This window comes from Bos taurus, chromosome 23, assembly GCF_002263795.3.
Source record: "Bos taurus isolate L1 Dominette 01449 registration number 42190680 breed Hereford chromosome 23, ARS-UCD2.0, whole genome shotgun sequence".
NCBI classification, from domain to species: domain Eukaryota; kingdom Metazoa; phylum Chordata; class Mammalia; order Artiodactyla; family Bovidae; genus Bos; species Bos taurus.
The window spans coordinates 13,189,128-13,212,164 of NC_037350.1; the positions used below are offsets into that span (position 1 = coordinate 13,189,128).

The 23,037-nt window shown below is 54.8% G+C and overlaps 1 protein-coding gene across 6 annotated transcripts in view; it reads right to left on the reverse strand.

Moving 5' to 3' along the window:
* Positions 1-6,680: 6,680 nt before the first annotated feature.
* Positions 6,681-23,037, reverse strand: part of KIF6 (kinesin family member 6) — a 421,799-nt gene continuing 405,442 nt past the window's right edge. For 2 of the 6 annotated variants that reach the window (XM_024983810.2, XM_024983809.2), the window contains exons 20-22: positions 16,782-16,871; positions 14,486-14,592; positions 6,681-8,272 (exon numbers count right to left, since the gene is read on the reverse strand). In XM_024983810.2, the coding sequence (XP_024839578.1) occupies positions 8,262-8,272; positions 14,486-14,592; positions 16,782-16,871 (208 nt within the window). In that variant the 3' untranslated portion in view covers positions 6,681-8,261. Of the gene's footprint in view, positions 12,437-14,485; positions 14,593-16,781; positions 16,872-23,037 lie in introns of all 6 variants that reach the window. The other 4 variants (XM_024983806.2, XM_024983805.2, XM_024983807.2 and 1 more) reach the window with 3 other exon arrangements.

The window sequence follows — 23,037 nt, forward strand, 5'->3', positions numbered from 1 at the left end:
CTCCAAGTTATACACATATATACATTTTAAAAAATATATTCTTTTCCTTTACAGTTTAATCACAGGATATCAAATATATCGGTAGTTCACTGTGCTATACAAAACGGCCTTGTTAGACAGCATTTCATTTAAATGCAGTCATACCATATGTGGACTTTTGTGTCTGGCTTCTTCAATTAGCATAATGTTTTCATTATCCGAAAAGTAGCAAGTGTCGCTACCCCATTCTTTATGGCTGAATAATATTTCATTCCATGGATATGTACCAACATTTTATGTGTGTTTATATATCCATTTATCAGTTGATAGATATTTGGCTGTTATCAATAATACTGCTATGAGTGTTCACGTATGAGTCTCTTTTAGTGGGATTGTAACTTTTCATTTCTCCCCTGTAGTGTCCTTAACAGTGGAATTGCCGGGCCACATGATCACTCTATGTTTAATTATTTGAGGAACCACCAGACTGTTTTCCAAAGTAGCTGTGCCATTTTACATCCCCACCAGCAGTGTGCGAGGGTTGTCAGTATAATCTGCTTGTGTTCTCTGGTGTTTCCTGTAATGAGCTGCACCCGCAGACATGAGTTGCCACGCTGATAGCTTTTCCCTCCTTCTCGACGAACAGAGCCCCACATTTGTACATGTCAGCCCCAGGCAGTGGAGCCTGGCTGATCTCACCCATCACGATAATCCCACTCCTCACTGTCTCAGGAACAGCCCTGCGAGGGCGCTTTATGTTCGGGCAGTGAAGTAAGTGAAGACCCATAGGGGGTTAAACAAAGCACCGTAGCTCTGTCCTCCCCTGGTTTCTGGGGAGCCCTGATGGGTGAAGTGCACCCAGTTAGTCCCCTGGAGGCAGGGAGGCCAGGCTATCATCGTCCCCACCCAGGCAGTCATTCTGGCATTTCTAGCTCTGCATCTGCAGGCAGAATGGCTCCGGGAGCCTATGGACAGTCCACCGAGGAGCCCCAGGTGCAGCCAGGCCATTAGAAGCAAACACTTGAAAGCGGAGGAGAGGGGCCCAGAGAGGGGGAGGGGATCAGGGGATCGCCTGCCCCTCGCACCCACTTTCGGAGCTCCCTTGCAGCAGGGCCGCCCTCCCTGCCCCGAGACCTGGTTCTGGCCAATTAGATGTGAACAGAGACAGCTGCGGAGGAGTGGGCTGAGGGTGCTGCATCCGAACCAAGGGTGGTCTGCCCTGAATGCACAGATGCTGGCCCCTGCTCAGCCACCCCGTGTCCTTGCAGGAAAGGTCACGAGCATCGCAAAGATGCTCAGCTGATTCCTGCACACGCCTACCTCTAGATGTAAATGGGCTTGAAACCTAAGCCTGATTTGTTTAAGCCACAGTTAGGGATTGTTACTTCTCAATGGTTAGATAAGTTCAAGGTTCAGTCAGGGCCCTGTCTGGGGGTGGCAGGTGCTGGCTCTGGGTCCCTGAGGCCACCTGGGCGTCCACAGCTGTCTCCTGTAAGGCCCTCCTCACACCCAGAGCTTTCCCAGATAGCACCATGCTGGGAGGCTGGCTGGTCCTGGGGCAGAAGCAAGCATCTGGGTCACACATCTCGCCCTCGGTCCTGGCTCTAAGCTAGGGTTATGCTTACACACCTGCCAGGCGTGTGATAATAAAACCCCATTTTATTGCCTGGGAGAAGCTCAGTATGTGAAGATTTCTCCTTTACCATTTGGAAAGCTCACGTGCTTCTGTCTGGGGACTCGGGCGGGTCTTAGCAACCTCTTCTGTGCGAATATCCTTGCTGAGTCTGGGCACGGTCTGCAGGTGACGGTGGTGGTTCTCAGGTGGAAGGAAAGGGAGGTGGAGCACGGGCGAGCACAGTGGGGAGGGCCGTCTGTTGCAGGTGGACAGGGCTCCCTCACGGCCTGGACAGGAAGGATGCCAGGCTCCCTGTGGGCCAAGACCCCCACTCCTTTGGGGACCCCCTGTTGAGGGCCTTGCCCCATTTCTCCCCGCTGCTGCTGTTTCCTCTCACAGGGCATTGTGTGTGTGTTGCTCAGTTGTGTCTGACTCTTTGTGACCCCCTGGGCTGTACCCCGCCGGATTCTCTGACCATGGAATTCTCCAGGCAAGAATACTGGAGCGGGTAGCCATTCCCTTCTCCGGGGGATCTTCCTGACCCAGGGATCGAACCCTGGACTCGTGCAATGCAGGCGGCTTCTTTACTGTCTGAGCCACCTGGCTGGAGTTTAAGACAGCCTTTCCCAGGAGCTCTTCCAGCTTAAGGGGACCACAGAGCTAAAGGATGGAGCCTTCATGGTGGACTTGCCGGGAGCTCAGCTCGATCGGTCCCCAAAGCACGCCCCACTCCAGAGCCAGTGCCTGCCCCGCCTCCGCTTCACTCTAGAATATGTGAGCTGGGTGCCCTCTGTGTGCTGGCACCTGCCTTGGCTGCTCCCCTGCCTGGCTGTGGCCTGGCCTGGCCAGGTTTAGGAGGGAAACTTCAGGCCTGCAGGGACCTCCCCTGCCCATCAGACATGGTCCCTGCCTGCATGACACCTCCCCACGTGGGCGCCACTCTGCTGGGAGCGATGGACAGACACAGGGCATGATTTATAATCCTTTTCAGGGAATTACTGCTCCTAATGGGAAGCGCCAATTTGTGCTTCCCCAAGGTGGGAGGGCAAAATCAATTAATGGAGAGTCTAACGTGGCCAGGCCTGTTGGCAGAGTGTGGCCTGACATCCGGCAGTGATAAGGGACCTTCTGAGGCTGAACTAATAAGGAGATTGGAGGAAAAAAGAAGAAAAACAACCCTCCCCGCCACCCCGATCAATTTCATGTACAGTGGCCAGAGGATGCAGGGCAAACAGAGCAGCTGGATGTGGGCCTCTTTCCGTCTGAATGAGCCCGGAGGGCAGGGCAGGCCAGCTCGCCCAGCCGCCGTCCAACATTGGTATTTGCTCACGGAGTTTCTCGACAGGCGTGCATCTGCACAAATGAGAAAGGCACGGACCAGAGCTCAGGGGAGGGGCTGAGGCCCACCTGGCTCAGGTGTGTCCCCTGCAGGGGAAAGGGCAGGTGGAGCGCTCCGGTCTCAGGTCCTGCTGCCCTAACGGTGCCCACCTACATGGTGGCACATGGGGCCAGAGCCACAAGCCCGGCGTGTGGTTGTCTGGGCTCCTGGTGGTGTCCCCACTGTGAAGGGTGTGGGAGGCAGGCCGTATGGGTGAGTGCCCTGCTGGCCAGAGAGTCAGGGGAGGTCCCGCTGGGCTGTGTGGCCCCCGGGGTGTGGGGAAAGCCAAGGGGAAGGAGGCTGAAGATGGACAATCAGACAAGCCCACCTGTTACTGACCTTGTTCAGAAGATTCCATTGTTTACTGGGGCAGCGGGATTCATTTCTCATGAGAGATCGTTCCCTGAGCCCCAGTGTGTAGCAAGGTTGAGAGGGGGGCTCTAGTTGAAGTTGGGGGGACTCCCATTCTCATCAGCCCAGAGAGCTTGATGCAAGAGCCCCCTGCCATGACTCTCAAATAGATGTCCTTGCCTGAGTTGGATTGACCTTGGAGCAGACTCTGAGACCAGATGTGGTGTGCATGGTTTATCTGGAAAGTGAGCCCAGGAAGGGATTCCGAGAGAGCGGGGAAGAGGGGCAGGGGAGAAACGTGGGCAGCCCCGCACATGTGATGGAGCAGGTGGCCGCTGTGGGCACCCAGCGGGGCACGACCTGTGTAGGGCTCACTCAGAGTTGTCCCACGGGGCGGAAGGAGGGTGGGGTGTTTAGCTCCCGACTCCCATCCCTACCAGCTGAGGGCTGACGGGGAGGTTACCTCCTGCACTGCCAGCCTGCCCGCACATAGGCGACTAGAGGGCTCACCTCACTAGTTTCTCTTCTCTTGGGGTTTCAGGTCTTGTAGTGCCTCTGGTCGCATGTCGGAAAACCCTTGTTTTATGTGTCTCGCCTCGTTTTCAGCCGCTTAGTGCAGGAGGCTGAATCAGGTCTCTGTTGCTCTATCGTGGCCAAAAGTGCCAGCTCCATACAACCGACTCTCACGTGCCTGCTTCCCTCCTAGCTCAGTCGGTAAAGAATCTGCCCGCAATGCAGGAGACACGGGTTCGATCCTGCATCGGGAAGATCCCCTGGAGAAGCAAATGGCAACTCACTCCAGTATTCTTGCTTGGAGAATCCCATGGACAGAGGAACCTGGCGGGCTACAGTCCATGGGGTCGCAAGAGCTGGACACGACTGAGTGATTTTACTACTAGTGCATTCTATTTCTTGGTTGTGCTGGGTCTTCGCCGCTGTGTGTGGGCTTTCTCCAGCGGCAGTGAGTGGGGGCTACTCTTCCTTACAGTGCTCGAGCTTCTCGTCGCGGTGGCTTCTCTTGTGGCAGAGCACAGGTTCTAGGCACGGGTTTCGGTAGTTGAGGTGCGCGGCCTTAGTTGCTCTGTGGCATGTGGGATCTTCCCAGAGCAGGGAACAGACCCATGGCCGCTGTGTTGGCAGGCGTTATCTTAACCACTGGACCGGCACGGAAACCCTCGAGTGCCTTTTGATAGGCGGCATAGAAGGAAGGAAACAAATTCTGAGAAACTCTGGGTCTGTTCACATACGATCTCTGGGTTTCAATTCCTGTGGCTCTTGCTACAGTTAATGCTTCATAGCAAGTCAGAACCCCCACCCTGCCAAGTCTCAGTGGCTAATGACAGCCAGCATTTATTCTCAGGAGTATGGGTCCTCAGGTCAGCTAAGGCTCAGCAGACCTGGGCCACCTGATGGGGAATCCAGGCTCCAGTGCTGTGGGGCTCGACTCCAGGCTGAGGCCTGGGCCCGGGTTGGCTCGCTGCGTGTTCTGAGGTGTGGGCTCAAGGGGGCAGTGCCTGCCCAGGGCATGTTCTTGCCAAGCAGAGATCACCAGCCTGGCAAGAGGCAGGCCCAGCCAGGTGGCACATTTCATGCCTCTGCTTGTACCGTAACTGCCAATGTCCTCCCCACTAACCAAAGCAAGTCGCAGGGCCGAGCCCAATCTGAAGAGGGAAGGAGGCATACTCTGCCCTGATGAGGCCATGGCCAGTGCTTTGGATGCCTGTTTCTGTTACACAGCGGGTGAAGAATTAAGGCGAGTTATTCAGTCTACCCGGAGAAGGCAATGGCACCCCACTCCAGCACTCTTGCCTGGAAAATCTCATGGATGGAGGAATCTGGTAGGCTGCAGTCCATGGGGTCACAAAGAGTCGGACACGACTGAGTGACTTCCCTTTCATTTTTCACTTTCATGCATTGGAAAAGGAAATGGCAACCCACTCCAGTGTTCTTGCCTGGAGAATCCCAGGGACAGAGGAGCCTGGTAGGAGGCCGTCTATGGGGTCGCACAGAGTCGGACACGACTGAAGCAACTTAGCAGCAGCAGCAGCATTCAGTCTACCACAGCTTCTCTGTTTTCTAACCACGGCTCCCCACCCCACCCCCCGGCCCTTTCCAAGATCAGAGAGAGCCACATTCTAAGCCTCCCTTCTCCTAACACTTCCTGCCACGGGACTGGCAGAGCCAGTTCGGTCCTAGTAGGACCTGGGTGGGAAGTCACTGGCCAGGCCGCTTTCCGGAAGACGTTTTGGGAAAACTCCACATTTCGGCCTGGAGTGAACTCAGATATTCTGGACCTCTTCACGGCTGGCTCTCCGGAACCCGGTGCGGATTGCGGATGCCCAGTGCGGAAAGACCCTGCTGGAGGGTCTTTCCAGAACGTTTCCTCTGCTCCTCCCATTTGCAGGGCCCACAGGGCTGAGGGGAAGTTGCATCGGGGGAGGGGCCATCCATGTCAGAAGCCGGCCTCTGTGGGGAGGGGGCGACTTCGGGGGCTGTCTGTGCTCCTCTCGTCTTTTCCTCTCCGGTCAGCGACTGTTCTACGAGGGGAGTTTGCGCTCTGCGTGGGGCCATGTCACACATCCCTGTCAACGAGGCCTTTGGGTCTGGGAGGTGACTTCTGGGCAGGAGCACTATGGTCCGCAGACGAACCAGCTCCAGAGGGCTGGGTACCCAGGTGTGCGGGGTACTTTGAGTCTGTTTCTGAGGGAGCCTGGCCCACTGCATGCCATCCTCGGGGCTCGTAAGAGAGAGAGTGAGAGAGAGAGAAAGAGCGTGTTTGTGCCCTACGGGCTCCTGGGGAGGCTTCTAGAATCAGGCTGTGAGGGCAATTTGTGCCCCCTCACTGGTTCCGTGGACTTTCCCAAGGATTTGTCACATGCCACGTGGGCCCAGGGGAGGTCACGGGGGCCCAAGAAGCAGGAGCATGGCTCTGACTCTGTCACTCGTGAACTAAGGACATATTGCTGGGGACACAGTGACGGGCAGGACAAACAATCCCTTGTTGTGGGGCTTTTAGGCTTGGCGGTGGTGGGCTCTGAAGGCCATTAGAGAAGAAGCAAGCAGGGGATTCTCTGGCAGGCCAGTGGACGGCTTGCTCTCAATGCCGAGGACCTGGGTTCAAATCCTTGTTGGGGAACTGAGATCCCACAAGACGTGCACCATGGCCAATAAAGGGGAAAAAAGAAAAGCAAATAGAGATCTGAAATCTGTCAGGTAGTGATGAAAAGATAACAGAGTGACGTGATAGAGGGTGACCAGGGTGGGGGTGTCCCTCTAGTGGGCGTGATCAGGGAAAGCTGCCTGAGGAGGGGACCTCTGCCACTAACTGGCTGTATAATTAACAACCAGGACCTCCTGTTCACTTCATTTTTCTTTCTTTTTTAAAAATAATTTTATTCATTTATTTTTCGCTGTGCTGGCTCTTTGTTGCTACACGGACTTCTCTAGTTGCAGGGAGCCGGGGCTGCTCTCTAGTTGCGGTGCTGGGGCTTCTCACTGCGGTGGCTCCTCTTGTCGCGGGGCACAGGGGCTTCAGTAGCTGCGGCTCTGGGCTCTAGAGCAGAGGCTCAAGAGCTGTGGCTCACGGGCTTAGCGGCTCCTCGGCATGTGGGGTCTTCCTGGACCAGGGATGGATGGAACCTGTGTCTCCTGCATTGGCAGGTGGATTCTTTACCACTGAGCCACCAGGGAAGCTCCCCTCACTTCAGTTTTCTAATGTTATAAACAAGGGTGTGGGTCAGAGGAGCTCTGTCTAGCTTTGAAATGTAATCACCTAGCTTCTCTTACATCATCCTGTTACCCAGACCTGAAAGGGTCCGGGGAGGGGGGTGGGTGGTGGGTGGGTGTGGAAACTGACTATGCCGTACTCTCTCTCTGCTCCCTCCCCAGGGCGACTCATGGGCCAGAGGTGACAGGGCGGTGGACAAGTGCTTTTATTCGGTTAGCTGAATTTCCAGGGTCCCTCCCTTTCCCCCCGTCCACCCCACCGCAGCTGGCTTGGATCTACTGCCAGCGTCCTGAGGCGGGTGGCAGTCCCCACAAGGGCCTCTAAGGGGTGGCCCTCCACTGGACCTGAGCCTGGAGTGCTGAGAGGGCTCCCTGAGACACGTTCCCCCATGGGAGCGGGGAGAATTGGCCCAAACCCTGCCGAGCCCCGAGGCATGGGGTGAAGGTGAGGCCCAAGGCGCCCACACTGCTCCTTGCGATTCTCAGCAGAGCTCCCGGGAGCCACCCACTGCCCTCCGGGTGCTGCCGTAGGGGTGGCTCCCTGGAGATGCAGCTGATTCAGGTGTCGCCCGTGGGTCATCTGGACCACGAGAGCGATGGTGCGGGGCCTGGCCTGAGAGGGCAGGGCTGGCCGTCCAGATGCCCTGCTGCTCTCCACTGCCTCGCCTATGGTCTGACCTGCTGTGAGGCTGCCCCAGCCATTCCTGGGCGTCTCACCCAGGGGCTGGGGCAGGGGAGTGGCGGGAAAATATTGGGTTGGCCGAGAAGTTCATTTGGAATTTTCCTGTATGATGTTGCAGAAAAACCCATATGAACTTTTTGGCCAACCCCATAGCGAAAGATAGCCCATTATCATTTCTGCCTCCTTCTACCAGTATGAGATTCCCTGCCACTGCGCTAGGATGGTACTGTTTCATGACCTCAAAGGCTTGTAGTCGTCTGTGTGTAAGACCACAGCAAGGGTGAGCTAAAGCGCTCGTTCCACCCCTAGAACCCGGCGCTGCCTGGCTGCCCACGGCTCCAGCACCCACAGCAAGGACAGCACCGTAAGCCTGGCCCCAGCCCCACTGGCAGCATCCAGGGCTCCATCCTTAAAGAAACACAGCCTCCCGACTGGGATCCAGGTCACCAGTTGCTTCCAGCAGTCCACAGATCGCTGCTGGAGCTGAGCCCTTTGGAGTCCGTTCTTGCTGCCACAATGCACTGGGGTGCTTACTGGAAACCTGAAAGGAGACGGGTGGTCTCGGTTAGGCTCTGCTTGGGTCACGGACCTCTCGGATCACCCCCCGTGGGTGTCAGGTGGCGCGCCGCTCAGGGCCTTACTCCCAGGGGGCTGTGTCTACTCCCCAAACACTGTAGGAAATGCCTGCCTGCTTTGCTCTTCGCAAAAGTCTCATCACCCTGAGCCAGGACCCACACTCACTTTCCTGCTCTGTGGTTTTCGCTGACACACCTGTTTCATTCTTGCAGATTCACTCCTTGCTTTTTGCCCCAGGTATTCATTATACTCCATGACGTTTCCTCCTGACCATGTGGCCCCATCTAGAAGCTTCCCATAGCGGGGCATGGAGAAAGGGTTCTCTGGCCTAAGAAGCATGACCCCTGGGTTCTAGCCAGGATGGTCCCCAACCCATGGTGTGACTTTGGGTAAAACATGCTTGTTCTCTGGGCCTCACTTTTCTCACTTCCAAATTGCTGGAGTAGACCAGGTACCTGGAAAAAGCCAAATAACTAGTGTGGCTCCTTGCTTTGCAAAGCGGGGCCCACTGACCTGTGGGACGGGCATCTTCAGGAGCTTGTTAAGAGATGTAGACTCTTGGGCCCCACTCAGACTCACTGGACCCAGAAAAGTATGAGAACTAATATGGGGGATGTGCAGTTAATTTGCTTAAAGTTTGGCTACCATAATAAGAATTTTTGAAGATCCTTGGGTAAAGAACACGGTATTTTTTAAAAAACTGCATCAGACAGAGAGATGAGGCGGCTGCAGCATCCAGGTGTGGACGTGGATACCTGGCAGTAGGGGGTGTGGGCGTGGCCAGCTCGCTCTTCCGGAGGGGGAGTCGGTGATTCTCTGCGATGCAGAGGATGTGGGAAGTAACAGGGAGGAAGATGTTGAAAACAATTCAAGGCTGTGAACCCTTGATCCCCAAATTTAGTTCTGTGTGCCAGATCTAGTTCCGTGGACTTCACTGTCTAACTCAATGGAGATGGTCCTTATTATTATTTTTTTTAATTTAAAAACTTTTATTTTTGGCTGCACTGGGTCTTCACTGCTCTGTGCGGGCTTTCTCTAGTTGTGCTGAGCGGGGGCTACTCTGTATTTGTGGTGTGTGGGCTTCTCATTATGGCGGCTTCTCTTGTTGTGGAGCACGGGCTCTGGGGGCGTGGGCTTCAGCAGTTGCGGCCCCGTGGGCTTAGTTGCTCCACAGCATGTGGGATCTTCCTGGACCAGGAATAGAACCTGTGTCCCTGCACCGGCAGGTGGATTCTTAGCCACTGGACCACCAGGGAAGTCCTGAGATGTCCTTATTTATTTAAGCAAAAATTATTTAATTTTTGGCTGCACTGGGTCGTCATTGCTTCTCGGACTTCTCTGTGGGGGCTCCTCTCTAGTTGCAGTGCGTGGGCTTCTCCTGCGGGGGCTTCTCTTGTTGCAGAGCACAGGCTCTAGGGTTCATGGGTGCAGTAGTTGCTGCTCCTGGGCTCTAGAGCACAGGCTCATAGTTATGGTGCTTGGGCTTAGCAGCTCTGTGGCATGTGGGATAATCCTGGATCAGGGACGGAACCCACATCTCCTGCATTGGCAGGCAGATTCTTCACCACTGAGCCACCAGGGAAGCCCAGTCCTTATTTTTAAGACATTCCTGGCTGTCATAATTTGACTCCTAGACCAGGAAGAAAGTCAGACACACCAGAGCGTGGGAAGGTGATGTGTTCTAGTCACTCCGGACCCAAGGTTCCCCCAGCTCTGGTGCAGGTTGGAAAGGGCACCCTTACTGCTACTGCTAAGTCACTTCAGTCGTGTCGGACTCTGTGCGACCCCGTAGATGGCAGCCCACCAGGCTCCCCCGTCCCTGGGATTCTCCAGGCAAGAACACTGGAGTGGGTTGCCATTTCCTTCTCCAATGCATGAAAGTGAAAAGTGAAAGGGAAGTCGCTCAGTCGTGTCCGACTCCTAGTGACCCCATGGACTGCAGCCCACCAGGCTCCTCTGTCCATGGGATTTTCCAGGCAAGAGTACTGGAGTGGGGTGCCATTGCCTTCTCCCTAGGGCACCCTTAGGAATCCTCATACCCAGGCCACTCTCAGGATGGATTACATCAGAATCTGAATGGCCAGGCCCAAACCCGCTGCTTTCATCTCTCTGTCCCGAGAGTTGGCGAGGGCAGGTACTGGGGACCACGAGGCATGTGGCTGTGGACCAAGTCATGGGTCTGAGGCTTCTTCTGCACCACTGAGAAGCGTCCTGGGCCAGGATTCCTGGTAAGGAGCACAGAGCCGGAGCCAGCTCCCCACTAGGGCTGTCCCTGCTTCCCCGCCCCAGACACTTGCCTGCGGTGAGGACTGGGGGTGAGGGTGGGGCTGAGAAGAAAGGGCCCAGTGCTGGGCTCAGAGTGCACGATGTTCAAAGACATAGCCTCTCACACAGATCGACCTCCATTCACAACAAATGTCCCGGTTCCCGTCCATTCTCTATGAACCTCATTTAAGTAATGGAGCTACCAGTCGAGGCTGGTGACTGTGGATTCCCAGGGTGGAGGGCACCGCTACACCATTGAAACCACCACCACACCTCACCGCGTTAGATCAGGTCTCAACACACAGGCCAGTTTCCCCGCTGATGGCTCCCTGGCGCTCAGCAGGTTACGAGGGAACTTTGTGGACCTTGTCTCAGGAGAGCTGCCCACCGGGGCAAAGGTGGAATCCGGACCTGACAGGGGTGACAGGGAGGCTGGAGGAGGTGAGCGGCCCAGGGTCACCCAAGGCCGAGATGGACAGCCCTTATGTTCCGGTCTCTTCCTTCCCAGATCTGTGCTGTTTCTGTTTCCCTGGGAGGGCTCCTGATGGAAGGAGAGAGCCAGGGGCTTCTCAGAGCGGAAGTGCTGGGGCTAGGGGGACTGGGGGGCTTTGGGGGTTCTCCTCCTGGCTGGAGAAGAGGGCATTGTGGTCATGGGGGGTCACAGCAAACATCAAGGTTCCAGACAGACATTCTTCCAAACTCAGGGATTAAGGAAGATTCTAGAAAGGGGTTAATCTCATTTTCTCCGCTCTCGAAGCCACTGTTGGCAGCTAGAAACAGCAGCTTTGACACCATGGATGACTAATGCCCCTTCCGGGGAAGATATACCTGTCCACGTGTGCCCCTGGCAGGGATTGGAACGCTCCACAGCTTCCCCAGGAATCCTAAATCAAACAGATTCATCCTGGCCCTTGGTGAAGCCTAAGAGCTGGCTAAATCACCCTTTCTGGGCTCTTGGTCCTTGGCTGACGGTCACAAATCTCCCATAATGAGCACTTGTGAAGGAGCACCGCCAGACAGCGCCACTGAATTAAGAGCAGAGGGGCCCAGGGCAGGGACAGGCAGTGTTTGCTTTGGCTGCGGAGGGGAGGGCAAGGTGCCTGGGCCCAGCCCATGTGTTTGCCCACAGGGAGGCCTGATAAGTAGGCTGTGTAGACAGCGCAGCGTGGTGGACCCGGGCCATCTGCCGTGTGTCGGGGGCGGGGGGAGACTGCACCTGCTGCTCTGCAGCCCCGACCTCGCCAGAGGGGGGCCCTTTGTCACCCTGTCTTCAGCTTCCCTGGGGCCCCGCGGTCACTAAGAACCTGGGATTATTTTCCTCCCCTTGGGGAATAAAAACTGAACCCTCGAACTTGTGTTTGTTTTGATGAATTACTTCCAGGCTGCCGTTTGTTTGGAGAACCAAGCTCCCCAGCTGCAGGGAGGGTGGAGGCTGAGGGAAAACACCCTCAGCAAGCTGGCTTTCCAGACGGCTCGGCCCAGCGGAGCGCGGGAGGCCTGGGTTCTCCTGGCTCTGCCATTGCAGTCGGGGGTGGTGGGTGGTGGGGGGCGTACCTCAGCTTCCTCTCCTGTCAAAAGGGGGGAATCACACTCGTGGTTCTGTGCGCCTTACAGCATGTTGAGGGCACCACATGGAATAATGTTCATGAAGAAAACATAACTGGTAACCTGCTCTAAACATCATAATGAAAGCGCCCCAGCTGGACTTCCCTGGTGGCTCAGTGGCTGAGACTCCATGCTGCTCCCAATGCAGGGGGCCCGGGTTCGATCCCTGGTCAGGGAACTAAGATCGTGCATGTAAGCAACTAAGATTCCGCGTGCCACAGTGGAAATGGACCATCCCGCGTGCTGCAACGAAGACCTGCTGCAGCCAAATAAAATAAATACATAAAAATAAATAGTTAAAACAAAACAAACCCAAGAGTGCCCCAGTCTTTGACCCAGTTTCCTGCATCAGCCAGGCCTGGTGTCAGCGGGAAGATGCCCTCCTGCCATAGACCTTGGATGTCTGCCTTTTCTCTTTGGAGCGGGCTGGAGGGTCACATCGCTAATGTGTGAAACAAAAGCTGAGTAAATGGAACTTTAAAATATTGCTTATTTGTAGACTTTTGGATGGGACAAATGATGGTTGAGTTTTATGAATTTGTTCTGGGGGGTGGGGGTGTCTCCTAGCTCCAAGAACAATGCTCCCTCCACTTACATCCTGGACATTATTCCGTCAACTTCCTCAAAGAATTTTCTCTTGCATTTTGGTCCTCTTTCCCACATCATAAAACCCCTTCCATTTTTCCCCCCCTTCCTGGGCTGTTCCTTTCAGTGTATAAACAAATCTTCGTGACCCCCACGTGTCCCGTGCAGGCGGCAGTAAGTCCAAGCCATCCAGACCTTCCCAGGAAGGTACTTCCCTGAGAACCACTGGCTCCTGGTCCTCCGTGGCCTGCACGACACTCTGTGGCCGGAGTGAGCTTTCCAAACCACTGGTCAGACGACATCACGCTATGGTTTCAATTCTTCCCTGAGTTCCCACCACTCGCTCCTGGAGTGGAAGCCAAGCCCAGGAGGCCTGTGGGATCCTGCTCTCCTCCCTGGCTTGGTCCCCCACCCCAGCCGTGCTAGCCTCTGTCCCACCCTGTGACCATGCTGAGTCCTTCCCCTCTGGGCCGGCCCCCTGCTGCTCCTCCCAGAGTGAGTGGAACCCTGGCCCCCAGAGCCACGAGGCTGCATCATCCTCACTCTCAGGCCTCAGTTTTGAGTCTCCCCCTTCCCCCCTCCCAGATAAAAGCATCTCTCTGGGGATCTCTATGCATCACGTATTCCAGCTACTTCAGAGCTCTCGTTGGCACCGAGGATGATCTTATGTCTCTGGGATGTGTTCACAGTCTCTCTCCTTCCTTCCAGCCTGTCAAGGGCTTCAGTCTTGTTCACTGATATGGCCCCAGCACTGGTACAGTGCCCGGCATACAGAAGATGTCTAATAAACACAGTGCTCATTTACCGACTGGCTGTCTGGTATTGCTCTGTGTCTGATACGTATCATTAGAGTATTTGGGGGATGAGTGGGGGGGTGGGGGAGGGGGGGCGTGGCTTGGAGAGTACTCAATCTGAATCCAAATTTTTCTAACCCTAACCCTAACCCTAACCCGTCTGGTGCCTTGTGGCCATGTGAAAGCGACGCTAAGCCAGACGAGTAGCCTTTGGATTACTGAGATGAGGCTAAGACTAAAAGGAGGGCTGGGGTCAGGGGCCCTGGATGGAGGCTGGTCCCACAGGTCTCCAGGGAGAGGGAAGAAGTTCTGTCCACGCAGGAGGGCAGGGGCCATGAGGAAGCGGGGGAGGCCAGTGACGGAGGCCAGGCTGGGCCTTCTCTTTCTCTTCCAGCTCCTGACACACTGCATATTTCTTCTCTGACTGTTCCCATGTCCTCGGGCCTGGGCCTTCAAGTGGTGTTCACACCTACAACTTGCTGGCAAGAACCAGGCTCCAACAGAAGAGTAAGATTTCGACCTGGATGTTGAACGAGCTCCAAGCCATCAGTCAGCCCTTCCTGTTTGGAGCGGGCAGACGGAGGGGAGTTGGCTCTGGGGACAGGCGACCAGACATCATCCTAAAGACTGGGGATGGAGGGACTCTTTGCCAAGAGGCGCAGGCAGGGGCCCCTGGGCCGGCCACCCCCTTGGCCCGTCTCGGTGTGTCCGAGGCTGCCTTCTGGGGCTGTCTCCAGGAGGAGGCAGTGGTGGCAATGCAGGAGGTGACCCGAGGCCCTGCCCGAGGCTTTGGGAACCTGCGGAAGCTTCCTATTTCCTCAGCTCCCTGTTGTTCCAGCTTTCTCCACACCGCGCTCCCCCACCGCCACCAACCTAGGGCCTGACCATGACCTGGGCCCTGGAGGAGCTGCCGGGGAAGGGGCTCTTACCTGTCCTCTGCAGGATGTTATGTCTGGCCTTGATGAAGGCCAGGATGTCGGAGTCCGTCTGGCTGTCCCCTGTGAGAGGGACGGACGACACTGGCCTCTCTGGGATGCTGGGGACAATGACACACCACACTTTACCATGCTTGACCTTTGGCCCTGGGATTCACCTTTCCAGGGCACTTTTCCTTGCTCATGGCTGGATCTGCTCTCACCCCCGCTTCTCTGCAGCCTGTGCAGCAAGCCGCCTGCACCCACGCGAGGCACGTGGCGCCTGGTCTTTTGGCTCAAACCCTGCGTGGCTTCTCATCAGCCTTGGGATGAAATTTGGACCCCTTCCTGTGTGATCTATGCTGCTCACTGCACTCCAGCCACCCTGTTTCTCTGATAGACCAGGCTCCTCCCGGCCTCTGGCCCTTCGCTTTGCCGTCTCCTCCTTCTGGGCTGCTCCGTCCCCAGACCTTCACACGGCTGCACGAGCTTTCATCACCTCCTCCATCCTCTCACCCCCACCTCTCTGCCCAACCTCTAACTGACACAAACCAAGCCCATTCTAGGGTGGGCCTGCCTTCCTCAGCCCCTGGCTTAGGTGTTGTATCCTCTAGGACATGACCCCACTGCACCCCCACCCCCACCCCCACAGGAGGTGAGTGCAAGGCCCTGCCCGAGGCTTTGGGAACCTGCAGAAGCTTCCTGCTTCCTCAGCTCCCTGTTGTTCCAGTTGCCCCCTGGCCTCCCTGCCTTGGGCCTGACAATGATCTCGGCCCTGGAGGAGCTGCTTAGCTAGCCCTTAGCTAGTTGCTCCTGAGACAGAGGTAACTCTTTCCCCTTCTCTCCTTAAAAACAGAACCATACACTATTTAGCCCAGCAAGTTGCCACATTCAGAATACTACATTTCCCAGCCTTCTTTGCAGCTATGTGTGGTCAGGTGACTAGATTGTGGCCAATGAGATTTGGAAGAAGTGAGATTTCTTTTCCCCTTTAAAAAGGGAGAGATGCAAGGATCCTCTCCCTTCTCATTTTCCATGCAACCCCTAGACGTAAAATCCTCCTTGAGAAATTCAAACGAGGTGCTCTCCTGGCTCTGGCAAGCATCCGTCCTCACACCCGTCACTCCACAGGGCATGGACAGTATCCACTCCCTTAGAAGGTGGGGAGGATTATATGTAACAGAGGGTTGCTTATCACGTCATGCAATATTTGGCATTCTGACTGCAGCTCAGCGAGAAGAGCTAGAGCAGGGCTGGGGCAGGGAGGCGGGGGCAGCTCTGCAGTTGTGCCTTCCGTCCAGAGTGGGGGTGTAGGGGTGGAGTGGGGGGTGGTGGTGGGTGGAATTCACCCCTGGGCAGCCTGTGGAGAAGAGCAGGGCCTGCCGGGTGAAGCAGGGCTCACGGGTAGTCTAGTCAGAGGGCACTGGAGACACGCACTGGGGGTAGGGGCCGCATTGGCTTTGCTCAGCCTGAGGCCAGGCCTATCCACTCCACCCCTTCCCACCTGGGGACTGTGCGTGGGGCTGGTGGGCTACATGGAACTGCCCCTGGCCTGGCTCCTGTTCCTTTAGTGGCCCCAGGTACATCAATTTACAAGGACACATGGGCTTCCTGGGTGGTGCTACTGCTAAAGAAGCCACCTGCCAGGGCAGGAGACATAAGAGACGTAGGTTCAAGCCCTTGAAGATCCCCCAGAGGAGGGCATGGCAATCCACTCTGTTATTCTTGCCTGGAGAACCCTATGGACAGAGGAGCCGGGCAGGCTACAGTCCATGGGGTCACTAAGAGTCGGACACGACTGAAGCGACTTAGCACAGATGCATGTGAAGCAACTCAGGCTCCCCAGGTGGCGCTAGTGGTAAAGAACCCGTCCGCCAGTGCAGGAGACATAGAGATGTGGGTTTGATCCCTGGGTTGGCAAGATCCCTCGGAGGAGGGCATGGCAACCCACACCAGTATTCTTGCGTGGAGAATTCCATGGACGGAGGAGCCTGGCGGGCTACAGTCCATGGGGTCGCAAAGAGTCAGACATGACTGAAGCGACTTAGCATGCACGCACGCATGTGAAGCAGCTCTGCCTGCACGGGGCCCCAGTGACTCTGGGGACACTTCCTCAGCTCTGGGAGTTGGCATCTGTGAGAGATTCCAGGGAATTCCTGGGGTGCCAAGGTGGAGGCCTGCCCTGGGCTCCGTCTGTGAAGCCACTGCACTGAGGGGCTGCTGGGGCTGAGAGAAGCCGACTGGCGGTTTCAGCCCGCTGCACCCATGGCAGTGCTGTTGCAGGAGTCAGAGGGGGAAGAAGACCACAGACCTGTTCTCCATGGGGGCACCAGGGCTGCTCTGCTCCTGGCTGTGCAGGAGGGGGCCAGGTGAGGGCAGGATCTTCCTGGCGTACACATCACTATAAAGACAGATCAACAGGAGACAAATGTGTGGAAGGAGGTTTGCAGAGGAGAAATCTAGAGTTTATAGTTAGGAGCTGTATGGATTGATTGAGAGTTTGTGCCTCCTGAAAACTCATATGTGGGAATCGATTCCCCAGCGTGATGGTATCTGGAGGTGGGGGCCTTGTAAGGTAACTTGTTTGGATGAGATCATGAGTGTGGAGTCCCCAGCATAGGACTGGTGGCCTTATAAGAAGAGGAAGAGAAAGAAATCAGAGCTGTCCCTCTGCTGTGTGAGGACTCAGAGGAGACAGCCATCTGCAAAGCAGAAGGAGGTTCTCAACAGGAGCTGATCCCTCTGGACCTTCGCCTGGGACTTCCCAGCCTTCAGAACTGTGAGAAGTAAACAAATTCCTGTTGTCTAAGCTGCCTAGTCTATAGTTTCTCTTATGGTGGCCCAACCTGACTATGACAGATGCCAAGACTCCTCTGTTATGGATGATGATCAGTCCGTTCAAGCTGCTATAACAGAATGCCATGAATGGGATGGCTTCAACTACAGGAATTTATTTCTCACTGTTCTGGAGCTGGAGTTCTGAGGTCAAGGGATCTGCAAGGTCAGGTCAAGGCTGCCAAATTCTTGTGTCCTCACATGGTAGAGAGAGTGAGCTCTCTGGCCTCTTTTTATCAGGGCACAAATCCTCTTTATGAGGGCCCCGCTTTCATGACCTAAAGACTCATCTCCAAATACTATCACTTTGGAGGTCAGATGTCAACTTACGAGTTTTTGGAGGACACATACAGTTTATAACATTCTGCCCCTGACCCCACTCCCCCCAATTTATGTCCTTCTCATGTAAAATACATTCTTTTCACTCCACCAGCCCCCAGCATCAACGCTAAACCTCATCCACTGAGGTATCATCTCAATCAGATGTGGGTGAGACTCAAAGAAGGATCCATCCTAAGGCAAAAATCCCTTGTTGGCTGTGAACCTGTGAGACCTGACAAGGTATGTGCTTCCAAAATGCAATGATGGGACAAAGCAGAAGACAGACATTTCCACCCATTTCACCTTTTCCATTCCAAAAGGGAGAAATAGGAGAGAGGAAGGGAGTGAAGGTCCCAAGCAAACCCGAAGCCTACAATGCAAACTTCATGGGATCTTAAGGTTTGAAAGGTCTGGACCCTCTTTGGCTTGATGCTCTACCCCCCAGACCCACTAGGGGTGAAGGTCCTGTCTTCTGGACCCATGGGTGGAGGTCCCTCATGGTTCTGCTGAGCGGCCCCACCTCCACATCTTTGGGCAGAGGCTGTCTGGCTTGTTGAAAGCAAGGCTATGCACCCCCACACCCACTTTTGAAACAGATGAGGCAGTTGTGGTGATCAGTGAATTGCCTCTGTGGTCATTCTTGCCTTGACCTAAAGGCTACTGCCCATTCACATCGGATTAGCTCTATAGTCCCATCCTGTGAGATCTGAGAGGTCCACCAGCCTTCCTTTCTTCCTCTCATCTCCTCCCCTTCAGTTCAGTCTCACAGTTTTCCCTCTAGGAAGGCTGATGAAGCCTGCGATCCACACCCACACTAGTCTCCCAGCGTTCTCTTCTGAAACATTTCCTCGGTTTTTGCAATATGAATAGACTGAGAATTTTCCAAATCTCTACATTCGAGTTCCTTTTTGCTTAATAATTCTCAAATCGAAATCTCTTCTTGAATGTTGATCTCAGCAGTCAGGAAGGGCCGGGGCCTCTCCTGCAACTCTTTGCTTAGAAATCTCCTCAGCTAAACATCTGGTTTTGTCACTTGCAAATTACTCCTTCTGCAAAGGGCCAGAACATGAGTGTAGTTCAGTCAAGTTCTTTGCCACTTTAGAACAAGATCACCTTTTCTTCAGTGTCCAGTAGCATGCTCCTCGTTTCTGAGACCTCACCAGAATGGTCTTTACCTCCATATTTCTAACATTCTCTACATGGTTATTTTTTTATTCTTTCAGAAGATGGACATGTTCTCCTCAGCTCTCCTCTTTCTTGTCTTCCTTTCTTCCTTCCTATTTTTTTTTTTTCTCCCCTTGGCTGCACTCCATCTTCATTTGGGTGCTCGGGCTTAGTTGCCCCGCAGCATGGGGAATCTTAGTTCCCAGACCAGAGATCGAACCCACATCCCCTGCATTGGAAGGCAGATTCTTAACCACTGGACCACCAGCAAAGTCCCTCCTGTTTCCTTTCTGAGCCCTCGCCGGAACTGCTTTTAAAAGTCCATTCATGATGATCTTAGTGTCTTACAGCATGAGCTTCCAAACTCTTCCAAGCTTCTACTCATGACTCGCTTCCAAAGCTGCTGCTACATTTCTAGGTATTTGTTATGGTAACACCCTACGTCTTGTACTAATTTCTGACAGAGTCAGTTTGGGCTGCTATAGCAAAGGACCATAGACCGAATGGCTCGTAAACAATGGAAATTCATCATTTCTCTTGGCTTTGGGGCTGCGCATCCGAGGTCAGGTGCTGGCATGGTTGTGTTCTGGTGAGGGCCTTCATCTGGGTTTCAGACTGCTGACTTCTTCTTGTGCTCTCTCGGGGTAGAAAGAGAGAGAGCTAGTTCTCTGAACGTTTTTCTTTTTAAGATTTTTCTTTTTTTGGATGTGGACCAATTTAAAAGTCTTTATTGGTTACAATAGTGTTTCTGCTTTATTTTTGGGTTTCTGGGCCGCAAGGCATTTGGGATCCTAGCTCCCTGACGAGGGGTCGAACCCACGCAGCCTGTGTTGGAAGGCCAAGTCCTAAGCACCGGACCAGCAGGAAGTCCCTGGACTCCCCTTACAAGGAATAATCCCGTTTTTGAGGGCCTCACCCTCATGACCAAATTACCTCCAAAGGCCCCATCTCTTAATACCATCTCACTGGGGATTAGCGTTCGATATGAATTTGGCGGGGGCACGAACATTCAGTCTATAATAGATGTTTACACGTTAATTCTCATTGTCAGAGCATTGCATGCACCTGCTGTGGAAGCCGAACAAAGACAACAGTGATCACAGCTGTCACTTACAGACACTGGCCTCACACAGGTCCTGGGAGGGCGCTCGGCAAACATCACCCCACTTAATCCTCTCGATAGCCTCCTCATCCCCATTATATAGTTGAGAAAAGCTGAGGCTTAGGAAGGTTAAAGAGATTCTAAAAGTTCCCCAGCTCGTAAGTGGCAGTATCTGGATTTAATCACAACTCCGTGAAGCTTCAGAACTTGAGCTTTATTTTTACTTTTGGCTGTGCTGGGCCTTCGTTGCTGTGTGTGGGCTTTCTCCAGTTGGGGTGAGCGGGGGCTCCTCTCCAGTTGTGGTACGCAGGCTTCTCATCGCAGTGGCTTCTTTGCTATGGAGCACTCAGCTCTAGGCAGGAGGGCTCGGTCAGTAGTCATGGTTCCTGGGCTCTAGACTACGGGCTCAGTAGTTGCGGCACATGGGCTTAGTTGCCCCGCAGCACATGGGATCTTCCCAGACCAGGGATCGAACCAGTGTCTTCTGCTTGGCAGGTGGAGTCCCAACCACTTGCTTTATTAACCAGACTCAACTCCGGCATTCTAAGGACACACATGAGACACACAGCTTGTTCCTGGCTGCGTGGATGACCCTGGGTGGCCCTGGTTGACCGGCTCTGTGCTCCCTGAGTTAGGAGTCAGAGCTAGCAGCTCTGCAGACGCAGCTTTGCACGTTTAATGGATGCGGGCTCCTTGCCTTGGACCCCAGTTGGGAGACAGTGGAAACCAGCAGCACCCCAAGGAGGTGAAGAGATAAGCCGTCCAGAATGGCAGTGACGTGAGAGATCCCCTCCCTTGCTTTATGATGTCCTGCCTAGACCAGAGTCAGAGCAGAAGGAGGCCTGCAGAGTCACCTGGCCAGAGCCCTCCTTTTCCCAGTGGGGACTCGCAGGACGAATGGCAGTAGGGTTAGAGACAGGGCCTCTGGCTTTGCCCAGCCCATGTCATCAGTCCCAGGCTCTCCATGGGCCCGACAAGCTGCTGTTCCAGCTGTGAGCACCGCTTCCTCCCCAGCTCCAGCCTTCTGCCTTCTCCCGTCTCAGCCAGCGGCAGGGTCTCTTACCCTGGGCCTACTTCTACTGGCTCAGGACTGTGGGTCCTACAAACAGGAAAGGAAACAGAGCCTAGGATTTTTTTTCACCCCCAGCATCTCAGAGACTCTGCATTGACTCTGAGAGAGCGGGGCATCTGTGCTGTTTGGCCAGGGCTGCTGCAGGACCAGAGGTGGCCGCAAGGTGGCAGGCTCTGCACGCCTTTCTTTGGAGAACAGAGGCTGGCTTCCAGAGCTCCTTTTGAACAGTGTCTGGGGTACAGCCTCAACACGGGAGGGAGAAAGGGCTTTCCATCCTGCAGGTGCTGCAATGACACCAGTCTGAGGTCAGTTTGGAGACTGTAGCAAGTCTTGCAAGATCCAGCCATTGGCATGCAAATGGCTCAGGAACTCAACGGTTTCCAGGATGAGATGCTGGAGAATGCTCACAGGTGCCAGCTGCTGAGAGTTGGGAGCGGGCGGAAGAGAGCGGAGCTGGAGCTGGCAGGGCAGAGGGCATGACCACACCAGGGCAGAGGGAGCATCTAGTACCCTCTGTGGGGGCCCAACCGCCCAGCCTGTTACCTCCAGCAGCTCATGCAGGAGGATGATGCAGTATGGAGGCCGTAGCTCTAGGACAGGGGTGGGGGGCTATAGGGTGGGGGACATGGGGGTGGGTGGAGGGGAAGGACTCCTCCAGTCCTGAGGCTTTGGGAGCCTTCCAGGATGCCACAGCCTCTGAACCCTCAGGGTCATACCGCAGTGACCTTTGTCCTCTCTCCTGACCCTCTAGCCTTCGACAGTGAATTCATTTCTCACGCAGACGTGCCTTCTTGGAGAGACAGCATGCCAGCCATCAGAACTGATTATCTCTTTCTTCATAAGGATTAATTAGTATTATTAATAATGATTAGGCCTCCTGGGTTGCCCATCAGAGTGCTGTGAGTTTAGTGTGATTGGCCCACAGGCCCTAAACGTCCCTGGGGAAGGGATGAAGTCAGGCTTCTCTCAGAGCCTAAGAAGCAGAGGACCAGCCCCTGGGCTGCGGAGGGTCCATTGGGAGGAGCAGCCTCTCTGGGGCTCAGGGGAGACCAGCAGCTGGACTCCCGCTCTCCCGCTGTGGCAGCTTTCAACACTGAAAGCTGGGACACTCGTCTGTTTGTGGAAGGATAGTGACAGAGGGACCCGGGCGCAGCTTACGGATGAGACAAGGGCATCCCAAAGGGGAATGCTGGCTTGCCCGAGGGCCGGTAGCTCAGGAGAGCACCCTGGGTGAAAGTTTAAACTGAGGGGACTCCTTGCAGGTAACCCATGGTGAGCTGATGGGCACCTTCGAGATCCAAGGTTCTGAACCTCAAGGTTTAGGATCTATGGTAAGCACACCCAGGGATCACTTTAATTTGGGATGGGTGTGTGCACACTCAGTCGCTTCAGTAGTGTCTGACTCCTTGCGACCCCATGGACTGTACTCTGCCAGGCTCCTCTGTCTATGGGATTCTCCAGGCAAGAATACTGGAGTGGGTTGCCATGCCGTCCTTCACGGGATCTTCCCCACCCAGGGATCGAACCTCTGTCTCTTACCTCTCCTGCACTGGCAGCTGGGTTCTTTACCACTTGTGCTACCTGGGAAGCCCTAAACTTGGGATACCCAAGGAATATCCTGGAAGGCCAAGGCCAGATGGGCCATTCTTCTCAGACAAGGCAGATGATGGGGGAGGGTTCTAACAGTGTTTCCCAAGGAGATCCTAAGAGGTCTGCCCAGTGGCCGGGTCTTAGACCCAGTCCAGGGTGGGCACTCTCTTAGAGGAGCTGGCAGTGGGTGGACACACGGACAAGCAACAGAGAGTTGCCTGGGTGGAGAGGGAGGAGGGGGAGAAGCATTGGGAGGAAGACGAGAAAAGGGAGAAAAAGAATGTAGGATGGGGGAGGTTAGGGAAAGCGAGAAAGGGAGGGAAGGAAGGGGAAGAAGGGAGGGAAGCAGTGAGCAGGAGAGAGGAGGCGGGGGGAGCGGGAAGGACAAAGTGCTGCTCTACATGGAGCCTGGAGTAGGGCTGAAACTGCAGCTCTTTCCATTGCTTTTTTTTGTTTTGTTTTTGGCCACACCTCTTGTTAATC